Source organism: Mus caroli, unplaced genomic scaffold (genome assembly GCF_978045245.1).
Source record: "Mus caroli unplaced genomic scaffold, Mus_caroli_1 scaffold_7, whole genome shotgun sequence".
Lineage (NCBI taxonomy): Eukaryota > Metazoa > Chordata > Mammalia > Rodentia > Muridae > Mus > Mus caroli.
The window spans coordinates 6,608,086-6,631,829 of record NW_028227262.1 but is presented as its reverse complement, the minus strand read 5'-3'; the positions used below and the strand labels follow the sequence as shown (position 1 = coordinate 6,631,829).

General features: G+C 45.7%; 1 protein-coding gene across 1 annotated transcript in view; it reads right to left on the bottom strand.

The window, feature by feature from the left end:
* St8sia1 (ST8 alpha-N-acetyl-neuraminide alpha-2,8-sialyltransferase 1) overlaps positions 1 to 17,222 on the bottom strand; it is a 142,911-nt gene extending 125,689 nt beyond the window's left edge. Inside the window, exon 1 of the mRNA XM_021165388.2 lies at positions 16,312 to 17,222. Within this exon, the coding sequence (XP_021021047.1) occupies positions 16,312 to 16,544 (233 nt within the window). The 5' untranslated portion in view covers positions 16,545 to 17,222. The remainder of the gene's footprint in view (positions 1 to 16,311) is intronic.
* Positions 17,223 to 23,744: the final 6,522 nt, after the last annotated feature.

Below are 23,744 nucleotides of genomic sequence, written 5' to 3'. Positions count from 1 at the left end.
CTTAGTTCTCAGAACCTGTGTCAGGCAGGTCTCCAGATCCAGGCAAGGTGATGCCTCTGGCTTTCTGTGGGCACCCACACTCATGGGGACATACCCACACATAGATACACTATTTAAAAAGAATAAAAGTAAATCATTTATAAATAGTCATCAAATTTAAAAATTGCTGACGTCAATTTTCTGATGATTTCTAAAGTCTTTATAGAAAAAAATATTAACATAAATGCAAGGGCAGTCAAAGACCAAACCCTGGGGAAACATCTACCATTGATTTGCTCTGTAAAATGCATGCAGGGTGGAATACTAATGAGGGTGTACTGATGGGAGAGGAGAGAACATGATCAAAATGACTGGCTGCACGCTTTGATGTTTAATAATCCAATTTAATAATACAGTAAACTTAATAAAAAATTGTAACTGTTTTGCAGCTGTTGTTAGAGGTATATAACAAGTTACCCCCACCCTTAGGATTCATGTTCTCTCTGTTCTGCAGCTCAGCTCAGATCATCTCGTGACACTGCAGTCAAGCTGTTCGCTGGGGCTGCAGTCTCCAGAAACAAGGGACACCCTTCTAGGCTCCTGTCCAGGGCTGCTGCTGGCCTCGATTCTTCCCTGGCCATTAACCAGACCTCAGTCTCCTACTGCACAGGCTTCTCCTTAGACTGCCCACAGTGGGGCAATAATCCAACAGAGAGAAAGAGGCCATCCAAATGAAGCCATAGGCTGCTCTTAACCCAGTCTCAGAGGGAGGGATGCCCCATCATCTCTGCAGTATTCTGTTCTATTTTAGACGTGAGTCTCTAAATGCAGCCCACACTCAGAATGAGAGAAGACAACACAGGGCATGAGGACCAGGGAGAGGGATGCTGGGAAACTGAGAACCCTCCTGGAGGCTGTGCATCAGAGTACAGGATAAATGATAGATGCATGATAGGCCATAGGCAGACAGGCAGGCAGACAGACAGACAGACAGACAGACAGGCAGGCAGGCAGGTAGATAGACAGAAAGGCAGGCAAGCAGACAGGCAGGCAGGTAGGCAGACAGGCAGACAGACAGACAGGTAGGCAGGCAGGCAGGCAGGCAGATAGTTGATAAAGATGATAGCTGATAAAGGATAGATGATATGATAAATTATACATGATAAATGATAGATATACATATAATTAATCAATTATAGATAGAAGATAAATGATAGGTGATAGATAACTAGATAAGTGATAGGTAACAGACATATGGATGCTAGATAGGATGGATAAACACTAGAAAAACAGTAATAGATAACAGATGCTAGATACAGACAGAAAACTGACAGATGACTAGGTAAACGATGACAGATAAATAGATGCTCGATGGATAATGAATAGATAATTGACTAAATGAGAGATCGGATGATGATAGAGTAGCTTGGCTGACAGATGACAAACATAGATGTGGCTGATACAGACACATAAATTCATCTGCAGGAAGAGGATTATACATCCCTGCTTGCTTAAAATAGCTCTCATGCGTGCCAGTCGTCCCGACAAAAACTGTAGATTTCACCTCAAGTATCCTAGCTAGGCACCACTCGGAAGGCTATACGTGGAAGTCTACCATGACTGGTCGGCAGGGCTAAGATCCAGAGATCTTCTATACTGCCTCACACCCTTCCATTAAGCTTTAGTTTTATTATAAAAATACACGGTTTCATTTTACACATGTGCACTGCAATTCTGAGATACCTTCATGAATAACACCGAACATCATCACAGACATTTCAGAGGCAGGCTCCAGAGCCCAAAGAAAGTTCTCTGGGGCTTTCAGCGGCCAAGCGGAATGGCAGCCGCTACATTGTTACACAGAACCTCTCTGCTGAGCGCTGCCACTCTGGCTTCTCACAGGAGTCCAGGCTTCAGCTCCGTGACCACAGCACAGTTAATAATGTATTTCCAGGGCACACGTCTCACCTATGCCAAAAGGAGGAAGGCCAGCACAGAGGCACTGAAGGGAGCAGGTGAATTCTTTACTATGGAGACATCAGGCAGATGCAGATGGAGGTGGGAGGACCCCTTCCTGGCCTGGTGAAGGCTCAAGGCTGTGGTTTTAAAGAAAGTGAAAGGGGTAGATGGGCGGTAACTCCCATCCCTAGACTGCAGCTTTATAACCTTAACCTAGGATTCATCCTCTCAGCAAAATGTGTGGTAGCTCGTGTGGTGACTCTTGCCTGGAATCCCGGTACTCAGGGAGGCTGGAGCTGAAAGGATTGCTGCGAAGTTCTGAGCCAACCTGGGCTACATAGTGAGCAGTAGACCAGCTTAGGCTTTAAAGTGAGACCCTATCTCAAAAGAAAAGATACAAATAGCAAGACTGAAATCCTCAGTGTGAAGACTAAACACCGCCTACAAAAAGGAAGGTACCGAGCCCTGGAGAAAGGCCATTCACCCACAGGATAACAGCTAAGTTCCTTCATTTTCTTGGACTTCAGTCTCTCCACTAACATACCAGGATGATGTCACCCTACAGGGTCACCAGGATGATGTCATAATACAGAGCCACCAGGATGTTGTCAGCACTCATCCAGAACTTATCAGAGGGAACAACACTGAACATTCCTTGAATGCTGGTCACTACCATTAAAGACCCATCTTGGGCAAACAGTATAGCCTTTTCTCTGTAAACGAGGGTCAATAACATGTTCCTCACTTAGTGCTTGTGACTGTTAAATGCAACATATAATGCATAAAACAGAATTAACATAGGGAAACCAAGAATAAACAACTATATTACTAGAAATATCATTGTTTAGAAAACTAAGCTTAAAATCTGGGGTTAGTGCAACAGACACATTGTGCAGACAGCATGTACCATGGTGCTCACACGTAATTGGGGCTCGGTAAATGTTAATTAAATCTGAACTTAATTTCCCATATTGCGTCTCTATTTTAAAAGCTTTTGGACTATGTACAAGTGATAAATCTTGGAACCTGATACACAAGGAACAATCTCACAGCATCTTGCTGGGTCTTTCGTTTTGTCACGGGGTTTTCAGTGGGCTTTCATGCTGGAGGTGCAGCAGGTGAGGTACATGGTTACATCCCCGGTCCCCAAAAGGGCCACTATAGAGACTAACCAGCAGGCCAGCCCTGTCTCCTCATGTGGCTAGCACAGCCAACATGCTGAGGAGTGTAGATTCTTCCCTTCCTGAAGAAGAGAGAGGACATAAGAGAACACAGATCTGAAAGCTGGCCAGGAAGGCATCGTTCCCCGGTTTGTTGGTAGACATGATCTACTCCTGAGCTCCCTGGGATAGGAGAAGCAGCAAAAAAAGAGCTGACAGTAGGAGATGACACAAGGCAAGACAGCAAGGCACAGTCACAGAGAGAAGAGAAAAGGGGAGAGGAAAGAGATGGAGGAGGGAGAGGGAAAGAGGGAGCACCATATTGTTTGCTCAGGGTGTGCTTTTGTGGTAGATCATTTGCTCTATGTATGAGGCTCTGCATTGGAATGACCGGGCTTGAGGATACAGCCCCTTATTCAGTGAGTAACTGTATCACAATAGGAGGCTGTTTCCTCTTCTCCGAGTGCCCCACAGAAACCACCGTGACTTTTCAAGTTAAGAACGCCATCACGGTTAGAGACTAGCTTCCTCTCAGCCTGTTAGTAAGCAGGCCAAGGCAGAGAAGAAGGAGGCCTTCTGGCACCCAGTGGATACACACAGGGAAAAACTGAGAAGGTAGGCAGGGGCAGCAATGGAGTGTCATGTTCTTATCATGGCTACCACTTCTCCATAGACAGAAGGAAAACATGGGAGGAGATGTATGGGAGGCTCCAAACCAACCATCATAAATATCAAGGATGTCTACAGCAAGGAGCAGCAGACTCCATCCCAGATCAATATTCTATTCCTGGGCTGTGAAGAAAGCTGAGTCAGAAATGAAAGAGATGCTACAACCGACAAGGAGTGGAGCAGTGACAAGCCAAGATGACACCCCTGGCCTGGAAAGGAAGGGAAGGGCCTCTTGTGGGTAGCATACACTAGGATTCCACGTAAGAACACTGGCTGTGAGCAGAGGGTGGGCTCTTCCCCCACCAGAATTCAATCAAGGCAGAGACTCATCAAACCAGCTAAGTAGGAGGGGAGGTGGGGTGGGGTGGGATGCTAGTGACGGCTGTAACATAGTTTCCTCCAAGACTGAAACAGTCCTTAGCTACTTAAAGGCAAAGTAAACCACTCAAAGTAACTTCCGGAAGTTTCTAAAACTGACCACATTCACTTACAACCAGATTAAGCAATAAAAACTATGAGTCCCTCTTAAAGGGGGAAGCCAGATACAAAGACTCTGAGGCCAGACCAGCTGCCTGGAAGAAGCTGAAACCACGTGCCAGAGTCGCTTGGCTCCCTCCAACCTGTTGAGCTGCCTGCAGGCTGGCCTGTGTGGTCCAAGCTCCCAGCTTTAGGGAGCTGTCACCCATACTGGGTGGGCTTTGTTGATTCACCTGTCTTTGAGTCATTTCTGTTTCTGTTAGTGACCCTTCTCCCACACTCCTGTAAGTGACCCCTTCCCCACACTCCTGTAAGTGACCCCTCCCCCACACTCCTGTAAGTGACCCCTCCCCCACACTCCTGTAAGTGACCCCAGTAACTCTCATGACTCACCAAGTTGGACTTGGTAGCGTGCATACTTTGATCTGTTGTGATCTCCCTGTCTAGGCTGGATAGCCATGGGTTAAGTCTCCCTTGAAAGTTCTGTCACACAACACAGTGGGGCCATTATTAAGAGAATAAAAGACAGACAGACATGGTGGTGCACACCTGTAATTCCAACACATGGATTTGGAATTCAAAGTCACCTTAGCTAGTTGGTAGTTGGTAGGGATGCAAGTAATGAGACAGGAGTTCTAGGCCAACCTGGACTTTGTTAAAAACAAAAAACAAAACAAAAAATGCTGGTTCAGAAATGGAGTGAAAGGAAAAAAATGGTGTGTTTTGTTTTCCCTCCAAAGTGAGCTTCTTCTCCCATCCCGACTCCCAGGGTCTCACTGCCCAGCCCTGCCCCCATCCTTACCCCAGGTGGCTGGGTCAGTACAGCAATAGCTTAGGCTATTCGTGCTCCCACCCAAGCCAGCCTGCACCTCAAGCTGTATCCTATGGGTGAGAGCTGTTAGCTTGCCCCAAGGACAGATGTCTGCTCCTGTTTTAAAGTGCTCTCTCCCCCAATATTCAGAATGCTCAGGATAGAAAGAGTCGGTAGGTATTCCTAGACCTAGATATGGGCCACCATATCTGACTTTATTTCCTCTCCTCCTTCTTTTATTTTGGAGACAAGGGTATGATGTGGATCAGGAAGGTCTCAAATGAACTCCCTATGATACCGAGGGTGACAAAGGAGATCACAGGTGGGACACCTGTCAGTCATGGAACAGGCCTAGAACTGAATGAACTAGAATGGTTTGGGCGCTTGCTGTACTGTACCAAATATAGACATACACCATAAATTCTGAAAGGGACATTGAATGTGTGCTTATTTTTTTTCCCATTAAAAAAAAAATGAGTGGAAGGCTGTAGATGTATCCTAGTTGGTAGAGTGCTTGCCTGGCATGTACCAGACCCTGGACTGCAACCCAAAGACCACATACACCAAATTCGGGCGTGCAAGTCTGGAATCTGAGCACTCAGAGAGGCAGAGGCAGGAGGAGTTCAAAGTCACCCTGGGCACATAGGGAGCTCATTTGAGACCTTCCTGAGACACATCATACCCTGTCTCTAAAATAAAGAAAGGAGAGGAAGTCAAGTCAGATGTGGTGGCCCAAACCTGTAATCCCAGCACTCAGAAGACTGAAGCAAGAGATGAGTCCCAGGCTAGCCTGGATTGCACAGTAGGTCTGCATCAAAAACAAACAACACAGTTGTGGGACTGGAGGAGGATGACATGCTGTGTCTTCATGTGCTCCATCTGGGAGGATATGAGCAACTGTGACCTCACGGCTTAACATGACAAACACTGTCTGGCACAGGGAGACCCTGAGTTGTTCCTGAAATAATGAATGGAGGTGCGCTGAGTGAGATAGAGTCTCATCAATGGAGCCTTACCTCAGAGGTACCCAGACAGCTGTCTACCAGCTTCCAAGGCTGTCCTGTTTCAATCCATCCAACAGATATGTGTTAGACATTTAGTGAGATGGGGCGTGAGGTGTGAGACAGATAAACACGAACAGCTCTGAACACTGGCCCCCAAACACCACAGGATGTCTCCTGTGGCTAGCCACTTCACAGGACAATGACAAAGGAATAGCCTCTTGCTCTACACCATACAATGACCAAGTGCTGATCTAACTAGAGGTCATTGTGGGGCTTTGGTCACTTTGTGACCCAACCTCAGGCCACTGCAGACACGCCCCACCTTCTAATGTTAGGGAAGTCTCAAAGCTGCTGTTGCAGTTTGCAATGTTTCTCTTTTGCCTTGACATAAGATCAAAAGTAAGCCTTCTCTGCTTGAAGTAAAATGGCCTTTCCACTTATATTACAATCTAATTTAATTGCTTAAGACCAAGTTTAAAAAAACAAAAAACTTGTTGGAGGTAGTTTGATAAGACTATCCTCTGTACTAGAATTGGGAGGGTAATTGGGGAGAGATAGCCATGTATGCCAGTGCCCCCCAGATAAAGGCCCTCACAGGGAGGGGCCACTGTCAGGTCAGATCCAGTGTATGGAAGCTCTCTTAGCTGCTTTGACCTCCTGAAAAGCCATCTGAGGAGGTTTCATCCATCTACTAGTCATTGGGCGCCTGGGACTTACGCAAGCACCCTCTGCTGTTTTCAAAGATGGAAAAACCCAAAGTGCCCTTGGCCAAAGTCAAAGGCATTTTATGAGCAACCAACCATCTGAGGCAGTTCGGGAGCTGATGGTAAGGACCACACTGACAAGATGTTAGTTCTTAGGCAGCTGTGGTGGCTCGCCCCAGTGACCCCAGCACAGGGGAGGTTGAAGCAGGAGGACTGTGGTGAGTCTGAAGGCTACAGAGAGCCTGTGACACACATAAGCAAGCAAACAAAAGAGGATGCTGACTGGAGATACTTCTACAGAAGAGAGTCTGTAATGGATGCACAAGGAACAGACAGGTGCTTTAAACGTACACAGAAGCACGGGATGTCTGGAAACATGGGAAAGGACAGGAAAGCTTGCTAGATGCCATTTATTTTACAAATAAACGGTGTTGCCTTTAACACTATTTCCAACAAAGACCTTTCTTTTTTTTTTTTTTTTAATCCCAGGCCAGCTCTGATGACCTTCAACTCCTGATTGTTCTGCCTCTAATCTCCCAAGTACTAGGATGGCTGTCAATATGTCAAGTTTATTCAACACTGGGGTTTCAACCCAGACTTCTCACATGCTAGGCAAGCACTCTACCATGTTCTCTGCCACAAAACAGAATTCTTGAAAGGATTCTTTATTTCTCTGTAAATATAGTCATTCGCCCAACAGACTGAAAAGTTTTTAAAGGGTCCATATACAACTTTGTCAGCAGCATGAATTGTCTTTTATGAAAGCTAGCTCTTCTGTATAGTAAGTTGTTGAAAACAACAACAAAAAACTTGTAATAAATGTTATTCTTCCAAAATAAAAATCATAAAACCATATCGTCACAATTTTGAAAATAACAATTATATGACAGGATGCAAATGAGCGAGGTTTGGGAATAAGGAAGATAAAAATCTAAGTCTGCAAACGGCACAACTGAGTAAGGAAATACGCAAACCATGAGCTTACGCTGAGTACCACGGACAGAATTAAGGAGGTTTTTTTTTTTTTGTCCTTTTACTAAATTTTAAATTGTTTTGCATTCAAGGTGCATTATTTCCAAAAATCAGATACATAATAATACTGTAGTATGCTTAAGCAAACGTGAGGGACATGAAGTCATTGATCTATTGCTCATGTCAAGTCACGGAAGCGGGGCACCTATGCACCTCTGCACCTCTGTACCTCTGCACCTCTCACCTCTGCAACCTCACCTCTGCACCTCTGCACCTCTGTACCTCTCACCTCTGCACCTCTGCACCTCTGCACCTCTCACCTCTGTACCTCTGCACCTCTGCATCTCTCACCTCTGCACCTCTGTACCTCTGCACCTCTGTACCTCTGCACCTCTGCACCTCTGCACCTCTGCACCTCTGCACCTCTCACCTCTGCACCTCTCACCTCTGCACCTCTCACCTCTCACCTCTGTACCTCTGCACCTCTGCATCTCTCACCTCTGCACCCCTGCATCTCTCACCTCTGCACCTCTGTACCTCTGTACCTCTGTACCTCTGCACTTCTGCACCTCTGCACCTCTCACCTCTGCACCTCTCACCTCCACACCTCTGCACCTCTGTACCTCTTACCTCTGCACCTCTGCACCTCTCACCTCTGCACCTCTCACCTCTCTCCTCTCACCTCTTACCTCTGCACCTCTGCACCTCTGTACCTCTCACCTCTGCACTTCTGCACCTCTGCACCTCTCACCTCCGCACCTTTCACCTCTGCACCTCTCACCTCTCTCCTCTCACCTCTGCACCTCTGCACCTCTGTACCTCTCACCTCTGCACCTCTCTCCTCTCACCTCTGTACCTCTCAACTCTCAACTCTGCACCTCTCACCTCTGCATCTCTGCACCTCTCACCTCTGCACCTCTGCACCTCTGCACCTCTCACCTCTGCACCTCTGTACCTCTCACCTCTGCACCTCTCTCCTCTCACCTCTGTACCTCTCAACTCTCAACTCTGCACCTCTCACCTCTGTACCTCTCACCTCTGCATCTCTGCACCTCTCACCTCTGCACCTCTGCACCTCTCTCCTCACCTCTGTACCTCTCAACTCTCAACTCTGCACCTCTCACCTCTGCACCTCTGTACCTCTCACCTCTGCACCTCTCTCCTCTCACCTCTGTACCTCTCAACTCTCAACTCTGCACCTCTCACCTCTGCATCTCTGCACCTCTCACCTCTGCACCTCTGCACCTCTCTCCTCTCACCTCTGTACCTCTCAACTCTCAACTCTGCACCTCTCACCTCTGCACCTCTCACCTCTGCATCTCTGCACCTCTCACCTCTGCACCTCTGCACCTCTCACCTCTGCACCTCTCACCTCTGCACCTCTGCACCTCTCACCTCTGCATCTCTGCACCTCTCACCTCTGCACCTCTGCACCTCTGCGCCTCTCACCTCTGCACCTCTGCACCTCTGCACCTCTGCACCTCTGCACCCAGCCCCAAGGTCTGGGTAGTTTTTCTCTCAGTGACACAATTAGAAGATGGCTCTCCAGACAAAGAAATCAATCAGCTGCGTCAAGATTATTATAATTGCCCAAAGCTGCCAGACTCCATCCCTTGTGGTACTACATTAGCAAATTTCTTTTCTAAGTTAAAATGTTGTTGTTGTTGTTGATGATGATCGATTTAGACAGGGTGTCAAGCTCACAGCAGTCCTCCAGAGTTCTCAGATTACAGGCGCATACTGAGAGGTGGGATTTAGTTACTAGATTTCAGATTTTATAAAGTCACAGGCCTCGTTTTGATTCCTTCCATCCCCCCACACACACATTGGCCCATGAGAAGTGTTCTGAGAAAAAGCATGGCTGAAAAGCAAATGGCCGATGACTTTTATATAAATTATATATATATATATATATATATATATATATATGCATATGTGTCCATATATATGCATATGCATCCAGTATAGAAGCTGAGAGTACTCCAGAGGGTTGCATTCTATTGCTACATAATCCTTCAGCGAAGGGACAATGGTAGGCACAGAATATGCCTCCATGGCTTCCCTCCTAAGTGTGGATGAATAACTAAGGATTATTCAGCACCTCATTCCCTCAATGTTACTAAACAACAACAGTCAAGACCCAAAAGGTCTAAATAAATCGTTTGAAATCCTAGCACCCTAAAGGGAAGTAGACCTAGGAAAATCAAGAGTTCAGGGCTACCTTCTACTACATGATGAACAAGAAGCTAGCCTGGGCTACATTAGATCCTGCCTAAACAAACAAATAAATCCTTTAAAGTTACAACTCATTAATAAATAACAGAACAAGGGCCATAAACTGAGTCTCCAAGACCCCAAAGCAAGGCTCTTTCAAGATACAAACAGCCCTCCCTGTCAATCATCCAGGTGAGAATGGTCCTAGCTCCCATATTAGCTTCTGACTTAACTTTCTTCACAAATGCACAAAGTCAAATGACAAGTCAAAGGAACAGAGAGGCTAAGCAACTGGCTTATGGTCACACAGCTCCCCACAGAACCAAATTTGAGCAAAAGCTTGAAAGTCTTGTATTTCACTAGAAACTTCCCGATACCATTAAGAGAGACTATAGAATGACTGAAGTGAGCATCATTCCAAGACAAACCACCGATTTCAAGCAAGCACCACTCTAAACTGATGTATACAATCATTCTGTTAGCCCAACTAATTGCTAAAGTTGCCCTCTGTCTTTCTTGAGAAGCAGAACAAATTCTACAGAAATAACCCGTTCTTGTTTGTTTGTTTGTTTGTTTTTGTTTTTGTTTTTTTTAGACAGGGTTTCTCTGTATAGCCCTGATTGTCCTGGAACTCACTCTGTAGACCAGGCTGGCCTCAAACTCAGAAATCCGCCTGCCTCTGCCTCCCGAGTGCTGGGATTGGGACAAGATCTTGATGTGATTGAAAAGTACTCCAGAGCCCAAGCAAGTCTTGAAGTTCCTGACTCAGTCTCCCCAGTAGCTTCAACCATAGGCACGTGCCATAAAGAAGACAGAGATGCCTAGGGAAGTGACTCTTGCCATGCCAGGATGAGGGTCCGAGTCGGAAACCCAAGTTTGAATCCCTAGATGCAAGGAATGGGTATAGTACCACAGGTCTGCAATCCTTGCTCTTCATGTGTGAGATCAGAGGTTTGAGGCAGGGGAATCCCAACAAGCTTGTAGGCTCGTGTGGGCCATATGCAATGGTGAAACCAGAGACTGTCACAAAGTAAAAAGTGGGGTGTGCTGACACACCTGCACCTGCACACAAAAAGATAAAAGAACTACAGGAGAGGAAGAGGAGGGGGGTGAAGAAGGAAACAGAGGAGATGCCTTTAACACAGCCCCAGAGGGGAGGAGGCTAAAGGAAGGCAAGCTAAGGAATGTCCGTCCCCATGGCATGAGCATCAGTTACACGCTAGATCTTGGCGTGGGCATTTCTAACTGCCTGATCTGATCTCAGAGCAAACTTACAAGGAAAGTTTTACAGGCCAATGGTTAATGAAGACTCCCAGAGTGCCATTAGGTTAATGGGAGTGACTGTAGGAAGCATTGTTTACAGTCACTGTCACACAACCCCAGGAGGTGAGGAGGGACGAACTGGACTGGTAAAGAGCAGGGAGATGTGATCCTAGAAAAGGGGAGCTCAGGCACACAAAATCAACATGGTGAGGTCTGATCCAGGACAATCGTGAGTCCGATGTTGCTACATTATGCAAATCAAAGCTGGACTGACGATGGTACCGGAGAAAGGAAACCAAGGTGTGATTATGAGAGATACATCCATGCCTCGGTTGCCCACTGCCATCAGAAGAGAGCAGGAGGTTTAAATTAAACAGCTCCTGACCGGAAATCCACCTCCACCATTTTGCTCCTGGGTAGAGTTGCCTTAGGGACAAGTACTAAGAACAAGGCCGAGCACATTTTATATCCAATAAATTCCAAGAATAGATTTTATTTTCTATGATGATTATTGCCGAGACCCTTCCATGTTTTAAGCCATAGCGTAACTATAACATTTTATTTTGGGTTGCATCTTTGTTTGTTTGTTTGCTTGCTTGTTGTTGAGGCAGCTGCTCTTCATGGCCTTAAACTTATGATTCTCATCCTGTCAGAGTCTCCCAAGTTTTGGGACTACAAGTATGTACCAATATGCAGCTTCTAGGTTACTTCTTGACTATCGAAACATACTACACCACTTTTTTCCAAGATGTACTTTCAAAGTTGGTTCCATAATCTCTCATGAGAGCCATTTAATATCTATGCCATACATTGACAGATACACCCTTCTCATCAGGACAGTGTGGCACTATCTGAAGCTTTGAGCCTCCATGGCTGGAGAGGCAGACAAATAAGGGTTCTTGTTGCTCTATGGTCAGCCTGCCTGGCCTACTCAGTAAACTCCAGGCTCAGCAAGGGACCCTGTCTCAACAAAACAAGGTAGATGATATTTCAGAAATGACACCTGAGGTTGACCTCTGGCAGTTACATGCATGCACACACATGTACACATGCACCCACACACGTGTCTTGCACTCCTGTGCATATACACAGAGCCATTTTGATGAATTAATACATCTTCCATCTCCCAAATTCCCTGGTGATCTTAACACTGCTAGTGTTGGTCCCCATCTCACAAGTAACAAGCCGTTAAGGCAGTTAGAGACTGGAACCAGTCTTCCACTGACCCCTAAGCCAGCCTGTCTCCTGAGTCTCCATTGGTGGCTTGAGAAGTTTCCACACAGGAACCACATCCTCCCGTCTCTCGCAAACACAGGCTTCTTCTACCCACTACCCCATTTTATTCTCCTATGACAAGCCCTCCCCCCTCCCTGAAAACTGATCTCCCTGCTTCCACTTGATATCCAAGGAGCAAGTCTTGAACTTCCCCTGTACCTGGCTTACACTTCTGTTGCCATGCCCCTGAATCAGGCAGAGATGTGGCTGGTATTCTGTGCACACTTACTGCTCTATGGACCTTGTAGAATTCTCACACATCTAATTTCACAAGCTGGGGAAGAAAGCCCTGAGAGTAGCTTGTGTCACCAATGATCCACAAATAGGAAGAGTCACAACCACAATTGGGTCAGTCCCAGTGTCTTCCTCCCTCAGCCGTGCAGCCTTTCCTGGGTGGCTCAATGTCCAGTGGGTTACTGAAGTTTGTTCTTCCTGTGGGCGTCTAGAAAGTCCTTCTGTTTAAGGAATCAAGGCACATTCATCTTTATTCGTTAATACAAGTTTCTCAAGAGAATTGGGGTTGACAAAGCAGGGGAGGGTGCTGTGGAGGTGGCCCAGCAGTTAAGAGCATTTGCTGCCCCTGTACAGGATCCTAGTTCCCAGCACCCAGTTCACAACCATCTGTAACTCCAGTTGCAGAGGATCCAGGGCCATTTTCTGTCCTCCATGGAGTCCAGGCACGCAAGTAGTGCACATGCAGATGAAACAATTATAGCCATAAATTAAAAATAAACAAATAAATCCTTTTAAAAGAAACCATATATAAGGCCCTCGCGGAGCTGAACTGATTACAAGATTGTACTAGGTGGCTCGCGGGGTTGTGATGTCATGACTGTTACCATGTCAGGTGATAAAAACAAAACCTTACACATTAGTCCTGGATGGAGGCTCATTTTTAAAGAGCAAATGGATTGGGTAAGGAGCTCGTGGAGAGACAGGCATCCCTCTAGCTTGGCACGCCTCACCATGTGAGCCGTCTGTCTAAAGGAACAGGAGAAGAGTGAACTTCTAGAAAAGGGCCAATAATATACTACCTCGTGAGAGCCGGGTTAGTTTACAACCGTCACAGCTCTGGGCTGCTATGATGCTGTTTCCTGGCTCCTTGACAGCACCGCCACCAGAGAAAGTTGACCCACAGGTTCTGAGGCAGGAAAAGTAAATCAGAAAAACCAGGGGGAATCCAATGAGTGAGTGAGCACCTGAGACACTGGGTTGGAAACATACAGAAGTCCTCTCCTCCGTCAACACAGCTTTGGAAGGTGCTTCTGGTTTATTTACTTATTTGCTTTGTCATATGTCCCTAGTGAGAAGTCAGCTCCTCCACACTAAATGCCCAGGTCTTATGGGCTTGACCCATATAAGGTGCACAGCAATCACACGCTAGACATCAGCTAAGTGACTACAAATACATGCCTACATGTATATCTCTCTATATGTACACATATCTATATTATCCCAGGATTCAACAGGTCTGTAACTGTCTCCCCACATAAATATGCATTGCCTATTTGTGTATACATCTTTGTATCTACGAAGATGTTTAAGACTAGAATAACAAAGTCACATGCTTGCCAAAGTGGAAACTCTAACACTGCCAAGACCTCTAGTTCACCTGTCTATCAAAACCACATACTCCTGCCCACCAGCTAATAACACGGATGTCCAAAAATGAGGAATTTTATAAATGTTCAATGCAAAAAACAGTGTTTTAAGCTTAACAAACATTAAATTTCCTAAGTCTTTCCAAATTCCTTGTCTCTGTTTATTAATAATCAATATGATCGAGGAGGGAAGCATAGATAAATACATCTATAACTGTGACAGGTGACGCTCAGAACTCCAACATGCAGGCTAGATTCCATCTCTAAAGTTGTACCATTTGCAGGAAATTACATTAGGACAATCACAGACTCACCACTTTCTGGACCCACAAGGTAGCAGATACTGGGTATCCTTTTTTATATATAATTTAAATCTTAGAAGGAAATACGATTGTCTACATTTTATATAAATAAGAAAGCCAAGATTCCAAGATTTAGGTAACTTCCTGGAGATATTTGCTCTGGGGCCAGTTATAACACAGGCTCTGGGCAGACTCTGGATTCTAATTTGAAGTTTAGCTTGTTTTCAACGAAGTAAGTGGTTTTTGCAGCTTTGCAGACCCCGAGTCTGAGGATGCAAGCTGTACTGAACTAAGTCATTCTCTGAATGCAGAAACCAGGTTAAAGGATGAAGGTCACCCCGGGGTTAAAGGCCACAAGGAACAAATGTATCCCAGAAACCACTTGCCTCTGTTTATCCCACCATGAAACCTTTTGCTTGTGACAGTGTCCTCTCAAAAGCAATCTATTTTTTAACAAGGCTTCAATATATATAACAGGTCCTTTCATCAAGCCAATGGGAGTTCTTTACTCCTTTCCAGCCATTTCTTGAACTGAGAAGCGCCTTCTGTCTGCAAAGAGCCACAGGGTGGTATGCATTCCACCTGCCTTGAAGCCCAACAGTCAGCCCTGCTAAAGTGGAAAAGAATTCGTCTTTGTGTACTTTCAAGGACAGTGGAATTACTTTAAAAACTAACAATGGCAGAGTGAAGATGGTCTGGCTAGGAAGAAAGAGAAAGACCTCCCCTCTAAATTTGAAAGGAAACAAACATTCCTCTCGATTCTGGGAGAACTGTTTAACCTCTAGCCTTTCCAAAAGTAGGGAAGGAGGGAAATTATTTATTTTTAAAGATTTTTGCTTTAGACCTTAATAGCAGTGGGAAAGGTTTCTATTGGCTCTTGCCTGCCTCTCAGCTCCTCCCACAGACCACTACCAGAAAAGACCAGCAAGGCAATAAATTGGCGCCAGAGCTGAAGATGAGAAGGCTCTGCCCCGGGTCCCGGTGCGGTCCTGGTCCGAGCCGGCCAGTTCCCCCATCATGCAGGTAACATGCAAAGAGACTGTTGTCTGCAGTCTAGCTACCCAACTTCTACTGCGAACCTGTCTTCTGTTCCTCAAATTAGCACCTCCCACAAGAGGAGAAACCACCGCTGGAGAACCCTGTGCTGTCCTCTTTCAAACGCGGCCTTGGGTTTTGTCTTCTGAATCCAAGCCCTTCCCTCACATACACCTCCCACAAACATTCCTGAGACTAAGAAAAAAGGGGACACTGGTGCTTTGGAGTGGTAAAGTGGTAGAGAGTCCGGCACCTGCACTTCGTCATAGATAATGAATGACCTTGGGCTAGTAACTTGTTCTACCGAAGAATTGGTCAGAAGAGAAAATATGTCATCAAAAATTTCTTGAAATTTCAACACAAAAATCGTGCAGGTCCGATCCTTAGTGGGTCATGGTTCCGTGTTCCGGGCTAGCAATGGGCACACTGCGCAAAGCCACGGTGAAGGCCTGGCTAGTTTTCATGTTTTCGTGACTGGAGGTTTGCCCATCACTCCTGCATGGTTGATTTATGTTACAAACTGCCCCGGAACGCTTCTTAACCTACTTCTAGCTTACTTCTCTTTAGCACCAAACATCTACGGAGGCTAAGAAATAAATTCTCTGAAAGTAACAGGCTCTAAGTTGTTCTGGGTCTCCCTTCCCACAGAGATGGGTCAATTGCAAATACAGTACAGACTAGGGACAGACAAAAAAAAAAATCTTTGATTTCACAAAGGTACCTTGAAACGTCTCTTGGGATGAGGGATGGGACAGAGACCCTGACTTAAGTCTCTAGGTTGGGCACGGCACAGAGGGCACAGGACAGAGAAGCCTCACAAGTAACCCTGTCTTCTCACACTAGCAGGAAGGGATGCTGGAGGGGAGCAACGGCCAGCAGTAGGTACCTGAAGAGCCTGGCTGACGTCTGGTTTGTCCTCCAAGCCGTGCGCTGTGCCAGCACCCCTTGCACGATCTCCTTCTCGTTGGGCAGCCGGTAGACAGGGAAGATGTAGAGCCAACAGAGGACCACCACACAGAGGGCACTGGCTCCTACGGGTAGCCGGGTACGCGGGAATTTCCGCGCCAGCATGGCCATGGCCCCTCTGGACGTATGTAGGGCCCGCCCGCAGGGGCTCATCGCAGCCTCGGTGTCCCAGGGTCAGTTTACCCTCAGCACAACGCTGGACAAAGTGGCAGTGAAGGATGCTCCAGTGGCCGGCCCCCCATACACACACACCTTTGGCTTTCCAGCTCGCAAACGCACAGCTGGGGAACCCCCACGCCACGGCCCCAGAGGTCAGCTACAAGGATCTTCGCCAATGCAACTTTTACTGGGATGTCTTGCTAGAGGAAGTGGCCTCCGGGCACATCACAAGCCTTAGTCTCTTTCCCTGCAGGCAGCGGGCGATGAAGGAGTCTAAGAGCAGTGGGGCCGGTGACTCCCGCCCTTACTGCAGCATCACCGTCGCCCTCGGCTGGGGTCCTGGAAGAGGCGCGGCTGGCTCCCGGACGTCTGATGGGTTGTGTCCCTTCCAGAAAGAGATGCTCCTGCGCCCTGCACCGCCCTTTCCCCGCCTCCTGCGCCGCCGCGGTGACCGGCACCCCCCAGATGCGCTCTCCGCGCCACACCAAGTCCTTGGAAATTTCCACGATGGCCCGGGACCGCTAGCCCACCCCTGGCGCCTCGGCCGCGCCCGCCAGGACCCTCACTCCGCGCCCCTCACGGGCAAACCTAGAACTCTCTCTCATCAGTTCATTCAGCGGTGCGCCGCAGCCTTCTGCTGCGCCCTGGACTCCGCAGACACGCGCCCCGGGATTGGTGGAAATCAAGGTCTCCCCCGCCCTCCCCCACCCGCGAAATTGCCTCCCGTGACCTGCTTGGGGCCGCGATGCTAGCCCAGGGTGCAGGCCCCTCGCCGCTGCCCTTGTTCTCTGCAGAGGGAGGCAGACAATAAGAGCAGCAGCCCCTCTGGTGCGTGCATGCACACGCGCATATGTCTATCCCGGAGTATGCACAGATTGGGGACCCGCACACCTTGTGCCCAGGCTGCTGTCTCCCTCTCCTTTCTGCAATTGATTGGTTATAACTGAGCAGTGAGGAGGCTGGCGAATATTTATTCCTTCCTCGGCTCCCTTAATCAGATCAGCCCGTGCTGAGCTACGATTCCATGCACGCACTTGCGTGCACGCGCGGGCGCGAGCTCACACGCTCAGGCACGCACATACACGTCCGCGCGCGCGAACACACACACACACACACACACACACACACACACACACACACTGATGCTACTGGGCACAAGGGGAGATGCATGCTCACTGGGATCCACCACCTTGCCTCCACCCTTCCGAGAACAGAGGGGCATCCTCATATGCATGTGGCTGGCGTTCTCCCGCAGACCTTGGAGGAGATAACGCCTCTGTAGACTAAAAAGCTGTTTATTCTTAAAAGGCTGCAAAGACAAGCTTATCACAACCACGACCTTGGAAACGTGCCACCCGCCTGGACCCGCCTAGTGGAGAGACTCACTGTAAGCCATTTCTGCTCGCCCTAGCAGAAGTCGGAAAAGGCTCGGGTACCTCCTAGTGGCAGTCTCTTCTATTTGCTTAAGCATCCTGTGCAAGGACAAAGAAGAAAGTCTGCAGCCTCCAAAACCAGCTAGCTTAGTCGTCACAGGACTGAAATCTCAGGCCACAGTTCCATTTGTTCAGCCAAGAGCAGCACTCCAGACGGCGCACAGTGACTAGTTTGTGCCCTGCAGTCTTTTTTAGCACCTTCAGTAGGAAGAGGTGAAACTTGAGACTTTGGTGCCAACCAACCTCTCCCAGCATTGCAATGCTTTTCTTAGGAAGACTGCTCAATGCTCCCCAATGGAACCAAATACCGTTAGTTAAAATAAAGACTGCCCTTGCCCCTGTTAGAAGCAAATAAAGACTGCTCATGCCGCTGTTAGAAGCTTGCTGCTCTTTTAGAGGACCTGTATTCAGTTCCTAGTACTCACTGTGGGCAGGCAGCTCACAATTACAAATCTGACTGGGGAGGAGGAGGGGTGGTCTTCTGAAGGCACCTGCACATACATATACAAACCTCCACACAATTACAGGCACATAATTTTAAAATATAATAAATGTTAAAATAAAATGAAGATCCCTCTCACCCCAAACTTCCTCTGTTCTAGGAAAGCCCGATGGGGGACATTTCCCATCTTTGAGGGCTGTAGACACATCATCAATCACTTTTCCTCCCTATAACTTAAACAAAGCACAAATGATCCCAATTTCTCTTCCTCCAGGTCTCCATATAGCTGAATTTACAGTAAACGAAATAAACCTACAAGCAAAAGATCATACAGGGATCATGAGGACCCATGAAAACCTCTCCCATTTGTACTGTGTTACAATGTAACACACTGTAGTGCTTCGTTACAATGTAACACACTGTAGTTCTGCGCTACAATGTAAACACACTGGTATCTTCTTTCCCAAACCCTGGGCAACCTTTATCTGATGTTACCCTCTGGTTCTCAGTAGCATTAACAATGGCTACAGTGTTATTTTCCTCACCTTTCCAGGTCTTCAGGGTGTCATGTCTGTCAGCATATAGTAGCCACAGTCTTAAATATGTTTTTCCTCCCTTCCTATATACAAATCTACTGACTCATTCAAGGATAAGTGGCCATTAAATTCTCCCTGGATAATATGGTAGCCCCAGACCACCTAAAATACTAGCTTCCGTGCCAACAAGGCGTTTCAATGGGTCAAAGCACTTGCCATCCAAGCTTGGAGATTGGAGTTCTGTCCCCAGAACATATCATAGAAAGAGAGAGTTGACTGCTGAAGTGTGTCCTCTGACCCTCACATCTATGCCATGACAGGCTCACTCATACTCATTACACACACATACAATAATAACAATGGCAATTAACAACAACAATAATAATAATAATAATAATAATAATAAATAATAATAAAATGATGGTGATGATGATGCCGTCTTTGTAGCGTATTACTCAGGGATCTGTAGCCGCTGTTCTCATTCCCTTTGACCTACCCCAGATGCTTCTGGAAATTTCTGATTCTAGTCAATGTTTAGACGCTCAGATGAGCTTTTCTGTTGTAAACACTTTCCGTACAGAACCCTTCCTCAGCCACTGGGACCTAAGACTGTTCTACATGAGAACTCCATGGGTCGTGTCTACCTGACTGGGAGAAAGCAGGGAAGGTAGCTTTCATTCTTCATGTTGGCTCAACTGCCAATGCAAACCTGTCCACATGCAAACTCAAGAAAGGACTGCTTCTTGGTTCTATAAAACATCCAGCCTCAAAATTACTTGGACCATTGCTAACTCGGCACTGTGTAAAGTGAAGTGTTAACTCCTGTGTCTTAGGGTTTTAAGTTAAATATCTTACCTGACATCAGGGCACGTGATTTAAATGGCTTACAGCAGGGGGCTTAGGATTCTGTTGTAGTCTACATCTGATTATCCATCCTGAACACATGCATGGTTTGCTCGGGGACTAAATGATCAGGCATGTTAAACTCTATAAATGGTTCCTAGATGGAACCCTGGTCTCCGTGTCAGGCTAGCCTTGCTCAAATCCCATCTGTTACGTATTAACTATTAATCTACTAATATTAATCTATTAATCTAAACTCCAAGCTGCTCCAAGCTAGTTTCATTACTACGTGTGTCAGTTACCAGGTGGCAAAACACCACACTCAGCAACTTAGAAGAGGAGGGACTGGTGTCAGCTGGTGCTCACAGACGACTCAGTCTACCATGGCTGGCTCTGTTTTCCCAGGCCAGATAAGAAGGCACCTCATGGTGTCTGCTCCTGCAGATACTCCCTTTAAGTGTGACCCACTTCCTCTCCCTACCTTTCACTTCCTTCCAGTAATGCTATTATATTATGAGTTCATGAATAAAGTAAGCCACTGGTTAGCTTAGAGGCCTTGTGATCTAATTGTCTGGAAATGTTACCACAGACACACAAAGCTTGCCTCACCGATGCCCTGGGCATACCTGCATGCAGTCAACCCGACAATAGAGGTGAGCGTCTTTCTTTCTTTCTTTCTTTCTTTCTTTCTTTCTTTCTTTCTTTCTTTCTTTCTTTCCTTTCTTTCTTTCTTTCTTTCTTTCTTTCTTTCTTTCCTTCCTTCCTTCCTTCCTTCCTTTCTCTTCTTTCCTTTTCTTTTTTTCATAGGACATGATTTTAATATTTTCAACTGTTAATATTCAACAAACAGAACGGTTGATTTAAGATATAGTTCACTGTTATGTCTCCCTTCTTATTTCTGATTTATTAATTTGGATACTGTCTCTGTGCCCTCTGGTTAGTCTGACTAAGAGTTTATCTATCTTGTTGATTTTTTTCAAAGAACCAGCTCCTGGTTTTGTTGATTCTTTGTATAGTTCTTTTTGTTTCTATTTGGTAGATTTTAGCCCTGAGTCTCAGTATTTCCTGTGGTCTACTTCTCTTGGGTGAATTTGCTTTTTTTTTTTTTCCCCTAGAGTTTTCAGGTGTGCTGTCAAACTGCTAGTGTATGCTCTGTCCAGTTTCTTTTTGGAGGCACTTAGAGCTATGAGTTTTCCTCTTACCACTGCTTTCCTTGTGTCCCATAAGTTTTGGTATGATATGTCTTCATTTTCATTAAATTCTAAAAAGCCTTTCTTTCTTTATTTCTTCCTTGACCAAGTTATCATTGAGTGGAGCGTTGTTCAGCTTCCATGTGTATGTGTGCTTTCCATTGTTTTTGTTGGTATTTAAGACCATCCTTAATCCATGGTGGTCTGATAGGGTGCATGGGATTATTTCAATCTTCTTATATATGTTGAGACCTGTTTTGTGACCAATTATATGGTCAATTTTGGAGAAGGTACTGTGAGAAAAAGGTATATTCTTTTGCTTTAGGATGAAATGTTCTATAAATATCTATTGGATATATTTGGTTCATAACTTCTGTTAGTTTCACTGTGTCTCTGTTCAGTTTCTGTGTCCATGATTTGTCCATTGCTAAGAGTCGGGTGTTAAAGTCTCCCACTATTATTGAGTGGGGTGTGATGTGTGCTTTCAGCTTTAGTAAAGTTTCTTTTATGAATGTGGTTGCCCTTGCATTTAGAGCATAGATGTTCAGAATTGAGAGTTTATCTTGGTAGATTTTTCTTTTGATGTGTATAGAGTGTCCTTCCTTATCCTTTTCTGATAACTTTTGGTTGAAAGTCGATTTTATTCGATATTAGAATGGCTACTCCAGCTTGCTTCTTGGGACCGTTTGCTTCGAAATTGTTTTCCAATCTTTTACTCTGAAGTAGTGTTGGTCTTTGTCACTGAGATGCACTTCCTGTATGCAGCAAAATGCTGGGTCCTGTTTATGTATCCAGTCTGTTATTCTATGTCTTTTTTTGGAGAATTGAGTCCATTGATGTTAAGAGATATTAAGGAAAAGTGATTGTTACTTCCTGTTACTTTTGTTGTTAGAGGTAGAATTATGTTTGTGTGGCTATCTTCTTTTGGGTTTGTTGAAAGATTACTTTCTTGCTTTTTCTAGGTTATCGTTTCTCTTCTTGTGTTGGTGTTTTCCATCTATTATCCTTTGTAGGGCTGCATTTATGGAAAGATATTGTGTAAATTTGGTTTTGTCATGGAATATCTTGTTTTCTCCATCTATGGTAATTGAGAGTTTTGCTGGGTATAATAGACTGGGCTAGCATTTGTGTTCTCTTAGGGTCTGTATGACATCAACCAGGATCTTCTAGCTTTCATAGACTCTAGTGAGAAGTCTGGTGTCGTTCTGATAGGTTTGCCTTTCTATGTTACTTGACCTTTTTTCCTTACTGCTTTTAATATTCTTTCCTTGTTTAGTGCATTTGGTGTTTTGATTATTGTGTGACAAGGGGAATGAATTTCTTTTCTGGTCCAGTCTATTTGGAGTTCTGTAGGCTTCTTTTATGTTCATAGGCATCTCTTTCTTTAGGTTAGTGAAGTTTTCTTCTATAATTTTGTTGAAGATATTTTCTGGCCCTTTGAGTTGAAAATCTTCGCTCTCTTCTACACCTATTATCCTTAGGATTCATCTCCTCATTGCATCCTGGATTTCCTGGATGTTTTGGGTTAGGAGCTTTTTGTATTTTGTATTTTGTTTGACTGTTGTGTCAATGTTTTCTATGATATCTTCTGCACTTGAGATTCTCTCTTCTATCTCTTGAAGTCTGTTGTTGACTCCTGATCTCCTTCCTAGGTTTTCTAACTCCAGGGTTGTCTCCCTTTGTGCTTTCATTATTTCTATTTCCATTTTTAGATCTTGGATGGTTTTGTTCATTTCCTTCACCTGTTTGTGTTTTCCTCTAATTCTTTAAGAGATTTTTGTGTTTCCTTTTTGGGCTTCTAGCTGTTTACCTGTTGTAGTGGCTCTTCCTGGCTGTCAACTTGACTATATTTGGAACAAACTACAATCCAGAATTGGAAGGCTCACCAGTGACCCTTATCTGGAGGCTTGGAGATAGAAGTTTCTGATTTGGATCTTGGTATGGAGATCTTGAGGCATAGTGGCTATGGATTCCAGAAGATTAAATCTCCGAGTTCAAGGTCATCTGGGATTAAAGGTGTGGTGGGACACACCTTTATTCTGGGCTACACCTTTCATCTGGGATTAAAGGTGTGGTGGAACACACCTTTAATCTGGGCTACACCTTCTTCTGGAGACAATATAAGGACATTGGAAGAAGGGAGTCTCACTCTTGCTCCTTCACCTGCTTGCTGTGTGAGACTGAGTAACTGCTAGATCCTTGGACTTCCATTCACAGCTACTACTGAACCATTGTTGGGAATTGGGCTGCAGACTGTACATCATCAATAGATTCCTTTACTATATAGAGACTATCCATAAGTTCTGTGACTCTAGAGAACCCTGACTAATACACCTGTGTTTTCCTGTATTTAAGGGAGTCATTTATGTCCTTATTAAAGTCCTCTATCATCGTCAAAAGAAGTGATTTTAGATCTGAATCTTGCTTCTCTGGTGTGATGGTGTATTCAGGACTTGCTATGGTGGGAGAATTGGGTTCTGAAAATGCCAAGTAGCCTTTGTTTCTGTTGCTTCTGTTCTTATGCTTGCCTCCTGCCATCTGTTTATCTCTAGTGCTACCTGCCCTTGATATATCTGACTGGAGCCTGTCCTTCCTGTGATCCTGGTTGTATCAGAGCTCCTCAGAGTTCAACTGTCTCTGTGATCCTGAGATCCTGGGTATGTCAGAACTCCTGGGAGTCAAGCTGCCTCTGGGACCCTGAGATCCTGGTGTGACCAAGCTCCTGGGATCCTGGGAGCCTGTGGACCTGG